Raw genomic sequence first — 10,964 nt, forward strand, 5'->3', positions numbered from 1 at the left:
TCGTAGTTGAGTAGTGGTGGTTGCGTAACTATCTCATTACCATCGTGTAATGTATAACATCGTATGCCTTATACAAGGTGGTCAGAAACAGTCTGAAAAGCTTGTACGTGTCTTGTAGTGTAAGTTGTGCTGAGGATTAAATGTTAAGAAAAAAATACGGTGCTCCGTTTCCGAGTTAACTGGCATCGAAGCTAGCGAATCATAACGTGGAGTGCGCAAACGTAAGCAGCCCACCAGAGACGATGTCATCAAACCTGTGCTTCGTTTGGTTTGCTAATGCCGAAAAAAGGAGGAATACAAAAATTCAACACGGGACAGTGGTAAGAATCGAAACCGAGACAAAGGCTGCCCCGTGCGCTAAACTTACGATAATTGTATCTGGCGGGCCGCTCGAATTTGCCCGCATAACGGCCTGATTGGCTAACTTCAATCGTAATTAACTCGGAAACGGTGCAACGTACTGAAGTTTTTTTCTTGACGATTATTTCTCAGCACGATCTGCCCTGCAAAGCCCTTACAAACTTTTCATACTCTTTCTGACCTCCTCGCATAAGTTGTAAAACAGCAGAACTGTTTATTAGTCATGCAAACGTCTGTAGTAACTACAGGTAGAGTCCCAGTATGCATGTAAACATCTTAAAAATATGTTGCGTGTGGGTAACGTCGTGAGTCGAAACCAGATCGGCGTAATAAATTTTAAAGAAATCGTACTACGCAGCCGATGTCGATATTTAAGACGCGACGAAGTTACCGAAATTCGTGCGAGCTGCGGAGCACCGTGTGTATAAAAGATTTAAGGAAAAGTAAATCACAGTTGTAGCTTTCCTCCGAGGGGAACAGGGAGTGGCAGGCTAAGCCGGCGTCAGCGTGAAGGAGACGGTGAGCGGCTCGGAGAGGCGCTCCTTGACGGGCAGGAACACCACCGACGGCACGAACTTGGCCGCGTGCACGCGCACGCTGTGCAGCGGCTCCTCCAGCAGGAACGGCTGCATGATGAAGGGAGCGCCCTCGGGGCCCTGCGGCGGCGCAGGCACGGCGTACGACGCCGGCACCCGCGCAGCGGGCCCGCCCGCGCCCGCGCCCGCCTCGGGCTCGCGGTGGCTGCGGCGCGCGTGTCTCTTGAGCGCCACGGCGCTGTCCGCCCGGAAGTCGCACTGCGCGCACCGCAGCTTGCCGTCCGCTCCGTCGCCGGCAGCCGCGCCGTGCTTCTTCTGGACGTGCGCCAGGTACAGCTCTCGAGTCTTGAAGCCGCGCGAGCACTGCGGGCACCGGAACTTCGTCTTGGCTTCGGCGTCGGCCGCGTCTCCGTCCGGCTGCTCGGGCTGCAGAGGCTGCACGGGCGGGAACGGCCTGGGCGCGGGGAAGGCGGCGGGCGCGAACGGGTTGACCAGCCCTCCGAACTGGTGGGACAGCAGGTGCGTGTGCAGAGGCTCGCCCTGCAGCTCCTGCAGGCAGATGGGGCAGTGCTGCGGCGCCTTGCCGGCCTCCGGGTCGGGCTGCACGGTGGGGCCGGCCACGTGCGTGCGCTCGTGCACGAACAGTAGCGCCAGCACCGGCGTGCTGAAAGGGCAGTACGAGCAGTGGTATTCGGGCGAGTCGCTACCGGCGAATAGGTTGGACAGCACGTGACTGGCGACGGGCTCGGCCGCTTGCGACGCCCAGCTGGTGGGGATTTTGAGCGCCGGCGGCCGCTGCTGCTGCTGCTGTAGGGTCGGCTGCTCCGGCGCTTTGGTCTGCTTAGCCCGGTAGCGCGACTCCAGCTCCTTCCACTTCTCGGCACCCGCGTCGCCGTGGTCGTTTACGAGGTGCGCGCGCAGCCACTTGGTGCTCCTGAAGCGCCGGCTGCAGACGGGACACGCCTCCGTGAAGTGGCTGAAGTACCGGTGGCTGAAGTCCTTCAGGTCACTCGGCTTGAGCGCGTGGTCGCCGTCGGGCGCGTACGTCGGCAGCGGCGCCGACGACGCCGCCGTCGACGAGGCCGCCGCCGTCGAGGCGCTGTCCTCCACGATCCCGTGAGTGTTCTGCTTGTGCACGCGCAGGAAGTACTTGCTGCACAGCTCCTTGTTGCAGATGTCGCAGACGACGCCGCCGATCTGAGCGCCGTTCTCGATCTCGATGCCGTGCATGCGTTGCATGTGCGTTTTCATAAAGTACTTATTACACAGCTCCTTGTTGCAGATCTCGCAGTAGCTGCTAGTGGGTGTGAGAGAGACCCTCTTCTCCGGTGCCGACGTCTGCGGCTGCTGTGCCACCTGGACGGCGTCCTTGGCCGGAGACTCTCGCGAATCGGTTTCTTCCTTGACGATACTCTGGGCCGGCGCGGCGATCGGCGGCGACGGCGCTGCCGGTGTCGAGTGGCACTCGTCGTCGTGCTGCTTGAGTAGGAAAGTCGTAAAGAAGTCCTTCTTGCAGGGATGGCAAAAGGTGGCGGCTGCCGGCAGCGGCGATCCCTCCGCACTGCCGGTACTGTCCCGCTCCTTGTCTCCGGAAAGTACGCCGTGCTCCGTTATCATGTGAGCCCTGTGCGAGTACACGTTCTCCGACTCCTTGTAACAGATGTGGCAAGTCTTGACGGAGTCGACGTCGAGGGTGTTGAGCTGTAGGATCATAGTCTGGAGCTTCTGCAAGTCTTCGCTTATGTTGTCCTTGTTGTCGGAGAACGTGCGGTCCCCGTCGGCGTCGGCCGGCACGCCGCCGCTGTCGGCGGGTAGGGCGGTGAGAGGTGTGCTCTGCCGGTTACTGCCGCCCTCGCCCTCCTGCTGTTCGGATTTTAACTCCGTGGGTGTTTCGCGCTTCTCGGCGTCCGAGTGCATGTAGGCTCTGTGCACTGTCATAAGGTAGCAGCTCTGGAATCGCCGGCCGCAGACGTCGCACTCGGCCTCTGCGCCGTCGGCGTGTTCCGAGTGCGAGTCGCTTTGCTCGTTGACGATCAAGTTGAGTGGCGAGGCCTGAGGGCCGCCCCACGCACCCGGCGCGGCTGCCGATCCGCTGCCGTCTTTGGCCGGTTCGGAATCGGTGACGACGATGCCGTGCCGCTTGAGCTTGTGCGTCCGCAAGAAATACTTGTTGCAGTACTCTTTGCAGCAGATCTCGCAGAAGGCCTCGGCGTTGATGACGCCCAGCTTGCGCAGGTTGTCGACGGAGAGCGGCGGCTGTTGTGCGGCCGCGGCCGTGTCGGGCTGCTCGCGCGGCTCCTCCGCCGGCTGCTCGGCCAGCAGCTCCAGCAGGTCCTGCGCGGCGGGCGCGGGCAGCGACAGGTCGGTGGCGGACGCCGCGTCCGCGTCTCCCGGCTTCTTGGCCGCGGCCGCGTCTCCCGCGTCGTCCGCGATGCCGTGCACCTTGGCCTTGTGCCGGCGCAGGAAGTACTTGTTGCTGAAGCGCTTGTGGCACACGTCGCACGGCACCCGCGCTTCCGGGGACTTGGCGGCCACGCCCAGGTGCACGTGTGCTACCGACGCCTGCCCCGGCGTCAGGTGCGGAGGCGGCATCTGCTGTTGCTGAGACTGCGCCGGAGGCGGCGGTGGCGGGGGTGGTGGCGGCGGGGGCGGCGGGGGCGCCGCCTTGGCAGCGGGAGGAGCGCCGTCCGTGTAGATGCCGTGCTTGTTCGCTTTGTGCGTCTTGAGGAAGTACTTGTTGCAGAACTCCTTGTTGCACTGCTCGCAGTACGCGTCGGGGTTGAAGATGCGCACGGGCGCGGCCGCCGGCAGCAGAGGAGGGCCCGCCGCGAAAGCGAACGGGAAGAAGGCGGACACGTCCGGCCAGGCGGGGGCCACAGGGACGGCGGGGGCGGAGGGGGTGGGGGGCACAGACGGCGCGGAGGCGACGGGCGCGGGCGCGGCCGCGGGCGCGCACAGGTCTAGCGGGGGTGGCAGCGCCACGGCGGCGTCGGCGTCGGCGTCGGCCTCGTCCTCGCTGGTCGACGGTGTCGCCGAGGCGGCGTCCCATCGCAGCGGCGTCGTCTGCTTGCGGCGCTTCTTGGCGTGGCGCAGCTCGCCGTCCTGCTCGTGCTCCGGCGCCAACCGCCGCTTGCCGCCCTCTTCCTGCTCGCTCGAAGACATCCTCTCTTACACTTGCGCCCACTCCTGCAACACAGCCACGCGACACACCCCCATTACAAACTCTTCTTCAAATAAACTCGTTTGGCTGGTCACAGCTGCAGACGAAATCCCTGAGCTTTGGGCTTAGGTGGTAAAACGGAATTTAAATGAAGCATCGTATCAGTATCTAAAATTCTGCTGGAAGAAAAAGGAAAAGGTAACTTTGCATCACAAATAGGGAAGACTGGAGCGGTCGAAATGTTTGAAATATGAGATCGATATCTTTTAACACCGAGATGCGACATTAACTCGAATTCTTTCTCCCAACCTTCTGCCAAATACTTATGTATAAACTGCAAAGTGATCGTGTCCATGTAGAAACAGATGTAATGCACAGTAATATGACGGGAGGTCCTATTTGTCACAGAACGCCTTGCTACGGGTAAAAATGCTCTGATCGGTAAATTGAAATATGAGAAAAACAGATCTCGACAAAAATTTCACATCCTGTCAAATATAAATGTCTGTTCAGAAGACAACATATCCGTGATCTCTACACACGCATGCTGAAAACATCACAGGCACATTTCGTAGTAGAAGGATAATTTTCAGATACTATTAACTGTGCTTGAACGCAACAAGATAAGTTTCCAGAGTAGTAAAACGGTAAATCTTGGAAACAGAGCAGGCTTTTAATACTGTGATATGTATGAAACGAAAAGGGAAAAGAATGATATAAGTACCACCAAAGATGGCGTATTATATTTCAGGGTGTTTGCTTCAGAGTGGACCTATAGTTCCATGTTTTGTAAGTAATTAGGTTTCATTTTGAACAGTTCTCGGGTATCTGACCGGGTAGCGTCGTAATTTCTCCACAATATAATACACGCTGCGATTTTCAGGTGGTTCCTGACGAATGCTGTGCTGTTCCCTCCGGGCCCTGTATATACTATCCGTTACCCCCTCCACCGTTCCTCTTCTGGTGTCTTCGGTGCTACCGGCGAGGCGGCTACTGAAGGTGGTGGGGGAAGCGGCGCCTGTGTCTGAACTGGGGTCTGCAGTCTCCCTGCTGCCGCCGTGGGGGGCGGTCTTCGATCTCTGGGACCGCATCTTTCTCTCCAGGCTGAGTGCAGGGTTCCAAGCCTGACCAAGTTGAAGGACGCTGTCTTTATACATTAGAGCGTCCTGTAATCGGATTTCGATGGACTCTTTAGTAACGCAGTCCCAGAAGTAGGAGGAATGACAGAGTATTTTTGTTTTTTCATAGTCCATAGTATGGCCAGTCTTTATACAATGGTCAGCCACGGCTGATTTAGTGGCCTGGCGTCGTTCGGTATGGCGCTTGTGTTCGCGGCACCTCTCTTCTACAGTGGGGAGTGCCTCCCCAATGTATGATTTTCTGCACTGACAGGGAATTTGATAAACGCCTGCTTTTCGAAGGCCTAGGTCATCTTTCACTGAACCCAGTAGAGTCAAGGTTTTTGCAGGGGGTCGGAATACACATTTCACATTCTGTTTCCCCAGAAGTCTACCGATTTTTCTTAAGGTGTTTCCGACAAACGGAATTCACGCCAATGACTTGTGTTCTCCTGTTTCTTGTTCTTGTTCTTTTGGCAGAGTCTGTCTGAGTACGTGTCTTATTTGCTTCTGGTTTTACCCATTTTTTCCGAAAAGTTATCTCGAGGTGCTGCAGTTCTGCTGGAAGGCTCTTCTGATCGCAGATCGATCGTGCCCTGTGAATAAGTGTGAGCAAAACGCCTTCACGCTGGGAGTTGTGGTGGAAACTGAAGGCATCTAGGTAGAAATCGGTGTGTGTAGGTTTTCTGTATACACTGTGTCCCAGCTTGCCATCAGGTTTCCGTTTTACCAGGACGTCAAGAAACGGTAGGGCACCATCCTGTTCCACCTCCATCGTTAAATGTATGTTGTTGTGCAGCGATTTGAGGTGTTCGAGAAATTCATTTAAGTTGTCCCGTCCATGTGGCCAAACAACGAATGTGTCATCCACGAAGCCGAAGTAACAATCTGGTTTTTGTTTGGCTTGTTCTACTACCTTCTCTTCGAAATTCTCCATAAAAAAGTTGGCTACAACCGATGAAAGCGGGCATCCCATGGCGACGCCATCTGTCTGTTCATAATAATTTCCGTCGAACAGGAAGTATGTTGGGGTGAGCACGAACTCGAAGAGCCTTGTTAGGTTGTTGTCGAATTTCTTGCGTATCAGATCGATGGAGTCTTTCAGTGGTATCCTAGTGAAGAGGGACACTACGTCGAAGCTCACTAACAAGTCGCTATCCAGGAGCCGAAGTTCTTGTATACGTTGCACAAAGTGGATGGAATTGCGGATGTGGTGTTCGCATTTTCCTACAAATGGACTGAGGAGATCCGTCAGGTGTTGGGCCAGTTCGTAGGTTGCTGCTCCTATGTTGCTGACTATTGGACGCATTGGTGTCCCATCCTTGTGGACCTTTGGTAGCCCATACAGTCGTGGCGCTGCAGCCGCTCGTGGTCGACGTTTCTTCACAGTTTTTCCATCAAAGGTACTGCGAAGAAGTTCAACAGTTCTTCTTGAAGGCGACTTGTAGGGTCTCTTTCTATCCTTCTGCACGCTGCGTCATCGAGAAGTTCGTACATTTTGCTCTTATATTCTGAGTGCAGGAGCAGTACTGTAGCATTGCCTTTGTCATCAGGCAAGACCACTAACTCAGGATCGCTGCGTAACTCGCGAATGGCCGGTCTGTCCTCCTTCGAGATGTTCTGTTTCAGTGGTACGGCCCTGGTGAGCGCACGGCACGTTTCATGACGTATTTCTTCTTCTTCATTAGCTGGAAGAGTGTAGGTGGCCTGCTCCACACTGCTTATAGTGTCCACAATCGGAAGAGATGTCGGGGTCGGGACGAAATTGAATCCTTTCTCGAGAACCGACATTGCTTCGTCATTGATCGTTCTTCCTGTAAAGTTGGTGACAGTACGCTTAGGTGGTTCTTGCGTAGTCTTCTGTCGTGCTACAAGGCGTTCAAACTTCGATGTCTGCTTACTCGTAGCTTTTCTTCGTACGCCGTCCGCTTGTGTCCAGGTGGCAGCGTCAGCCCATTCCCATAATATGGGAGATAGAACTGAATATATCCTGAGATGGACATCCAGCAGTTTCTTAGAAGTGTCATCCAGGCAGCGGCAAGTGTAATGAATTCTCTCTCTTACCAGCGCTAAGCTGGCTCGTCTCATGATGCGCCCGGCCGCTGCAGTCCTTATGTGGTAAGTTATCTTGGCGAAAGGTGGCACGACAGAACCGTCTCGGCATCTAAGCAGGAACGCAAGTGAGCACAGCAGTCGCTCCTTCTTGTTCCACAGCTTGTCCAGTATCTTCATCTGTTGAATCATTTCCTCCCCGTAGAGGTATTTGATATGCGATCTGAAGTTTTCCCGGCGTTTTAGGTTTCATATTTGTTAAAGTGTCAATAATATGTTTTGCTGCACAGATCAAACGACAGTGCCACGGACGAAGACGGACAAACATAGAGTAAGGACTATTTGTCACCGAAGTGTCACAAAAACAATTATTTATTAGACAGTAATATTAGATTGTAAGGGAGATGTTAAAACAGAGGACTGCACATGCTGTTGTGTAGAGTAACCTAACAAAGATGTAGGATCACGTCGTCTGAGGGCGAGAGGCTGATAACATTGCAGTTGTTCGCCCTCGTACGGCGTGTAGTAGTAGATCGGGCCGTCGGTACCCAGGAGCGAGAGGCTCGCTGTCTTTCTGAGCTGCCCCCAACTGGACAGTATCCGTGGTGGCAGTCTATAAATCTAAATTCTTTCATATCTTCGCATTTTTCTATCTTGTTACTTTTAAACATTTCCATTTTCCAACAGTTTTATGATTAGAAGCATTTAAATCCGCAACATGGTTAACACTTCCTTAAAATACTAATAAATCAAAAATCTGTATATTACCTACATGTACAATATAATATGGTGAAAACACGACCTGTCTTAGTCAATAGGCGGCAGGTCGTCTGTAAATGACAGCAAATAAATAAATAAATATCTAAGGTAGCAAATATTTTTTAAAGAATTATTGGTGTTCCAGCTCTCATTGCGTGAAGTATAAATATGTACAAAACATCTTGATCGCAACTTTAATATTAACATGGATACAGTTCCTGGTATGCTATTCTTGCGTTCGATCTCATAGATATGTAACTAAAAACCTAGTGCCCTTCGAGTAAATTCAAAAATAATATTTTTAGCACGGTGCCCATTCCTTCAAGCTGTGGAGACAAACAATAAACCTTTAAACTGAACTTTTGGTCTGTTTCTGCTCGTTGTCTGATTATGTGTAATGGCTAACCTCCACGTCACGAATGATGTGTATACCATGTAAGTGCGCAGCAGCGAAGCTATGCACAGTGTGTAGTTTTTTGCGATTTTAATATTATCTTCGTACGCAATCTATACAAAACTATATGTCTTCGGTGTACGTAGAAGAGGAAACTACATAGCTATGTCAAATGCGCGTCCATCACATATACACTTTCGCATCCGATCGATATTCCCTCATACTTAAGGTGAATGCCTGAATATGAAGCTGTTCTTATAAACTGCTTGGCCTGTTAATAACTACGCCATTTGAAAACAGTCGACGGAAGATTCAAATGGCTCTGAGCACTATGCGACTTAACTTCTGAGGTCATCAGTCGTCTAGAACTTAGAACTAATTAAACCTAACTAACCTAAAGACATCACACACATCCATGCCCGAGGCAGGATTCGAACCTGCGACCGTAGCGGTCGCTCGGCTCCAGACTGCAGCGCCTAGAACCGCACGGCCACTCCGGCCGGCTCGACGGAAGATGCTAACTTTTTTTCGCCTCGCCCAGGAAGAGAGGATACCGAGCAAATCAAAGTAAAACTTGATTCAATGGTGCTTATGCAATATTACCTGAAGTGTAAAGAGGTGGACTGCCGAACACTAGAAATGCACAAGAAATCATCTAAAACCATAATATCCCATAAAGTGAAGCAGTTGTGAATTATATGGCTAATTTAAACAAGAAATTGCTTTTCCTGCATCTTGCCTGTGACTTGCATGGTGTAGAACCAGAGTCATTTGGGACATTGAATGGCAGTCTTTCTGTGGGTTCAGCGATGAATTTAGCTTCTGTTTGTGACTGACAATTTAACGCCAACGTGTCCGTAGACTACCTGATATAAGGCCCGAGGAAGCAACAATGCTTGTGACCCATACCTCTTCGGCTCCTGGAATCATTCTTAGTTTCTCTATTTATTTCCAAACAATGTAATGTACAAACTGAATATAAATCTCAACCGTTTCTTTCACGCCTTATAATACACGACATACACACTACACATGATGTTTGCCAAAACAGTGACGTACACAACACTCAGTGCTCTAATTGTAAGGTGAGCTACATCGGGTAAACCGAAAGAAATATCAAAACACGATTTAAGGAATCCAGGGAATTAAAAAGACAAGCCAAAGGTAGCAAATACACGTTCGCAGATCGACTTACACAAGATAATCACAAGACACACAATATTGAAAACAACCTTGTAATCCTTCATACAACGAAGAAGGGCTGCTTTATGGACATTTATGCACATTTATAAATTTACTTTGAAAGACAGCAGCCATTATTTTCTCCTATTGCGAATTCTCCTTACGATCACCGTATAGCAGCACTTCCACATAGACAAAACCATCGTCAGTGATCATTCCGACAGAACTGCCGACGTTATTTGTTGAATTGCTGATGCATATTTAAAACAATAGCGCTCCACTTATTTCCTTGAGGCATACACAAAGTGCCTTTCGTTTCTCTTAAACATTCAATAGTATAGGATTCTACTAATCAAAAACTCATCGAGTCAATCGCAAACCTGTGAAAATACACTGCACGATCGTTTTTTGTGTTATTATTCGACAGTGTGGTGAAGTGTTGGAAACCTTTCAAATATACAGCAAAATGTATAGAATTGATACACACATTAGCAGTTGACTGTCAACATAAAAAAATGTAACGTCTATGCATAAATTGGCAGAAAGACAGTATTCTAGGATTGCAACAGTCACTGCAAGAGTCACATCTATTAAATACGCATACGAAGCGATTTCAAGTGGAAAGACCGGTTGCAGTTAATCGCAGGTGCCAGACAGATTCAATGGAAGAATTCTTAAGATATGTAGTCCACCCACAGAAGTGATAGCACACACAAACCTCGTTCGACCAGTACTCCAATATTGTTCGTCATTCTGGGATCCGTATCAGATAGGATTCATAGAGGAAGTACAGATAATAGAAAGAAAAGCTGAGCGATACAGGTCAATTTACTAAGTGCGGAAACGCCACGGAAACGTTCAGTCAACTCCAGGGCAGAGACGACAAGAGAGGCGTCTGCGTTGTAAGGGTTCTGTTTTATTTTTCCACTACATTTTTTTCCCTCAAACTCATCAGATATGGCGCAGTACTGTTGAAGGATAGAAAGTTAGAAGCGTTTGAGTATTTTAAGAAGCTATCAAAGACAGAGCGGCGAATGTCACTAAGATAAAAAAAACTGTTGTTGGAGGAAAACCTGAGAGCCAAGTACGAAGAGAAAGCTTTTATGTTATTACGAGGACGTGCTGAAAAGTAATGCCTCTGAATTTTATATTCTGTGCTCAATATTGGTTGAGGTATTACATGCTATGCAGATTACTCGGTCGACTTTCCCGCTTCCCTGAAGCAAGTTGCGCCCCTCTGCCGCTAGAGAGTTCGGCACAGTAGCGTGTAGCATATCGGTGTGCTACGTAACTATGTCGGTGCATCAGAAACAGCATGTTATGATCGAGTTTCTAGCCGCAGAAAACTTGCCTCCAATTGAAATCCACAGAAGAATGAAAGCTGTGTACGATGATGATTGTAT

General features: G+C 50.8%; 1 protein-coding gene across 1 annotated transcript; it reads right to left on the reverse strand.

Moving 5' to 3' along the window:
- Nucleotides 1-551: 551 nt before the first annotated feature.
- LOC126298182 (uncharacterized) lies at nucleotides 552-3,728 on the reverse strand (the record flags this gene model as incomplete). The annotated part of the gene is made up of 3 exons (XM_049989490.1): nucleotides 552-1,052; nucleotides 1,086-3,230; nucleotides 3,306-3,728. Coding segments are annotated over 3 exons (2,769 nt in total), but the record flags the coding sequence as incomplete, so codon positions are not given.
- Nucleotides 3,729-10,964: the final 7,236 nt, after the last annotated feature.

This window comes from Schistocerca gregaria, chromosome X (genome assembly GCF_023897955.1).
Source record: "Schistocerca gregaria isolate iqSchGreg1 chromosome X, iqSchGreg1.2, whole genome shotgun sequence".
NCBI classification, from domain to species: domain Eukaryota; kingdom Metazoa; phylum Arthropoda; class Insecta; order Orthoptera; family Acrididae; genus Schistocerca; species Schistocerca gregaria.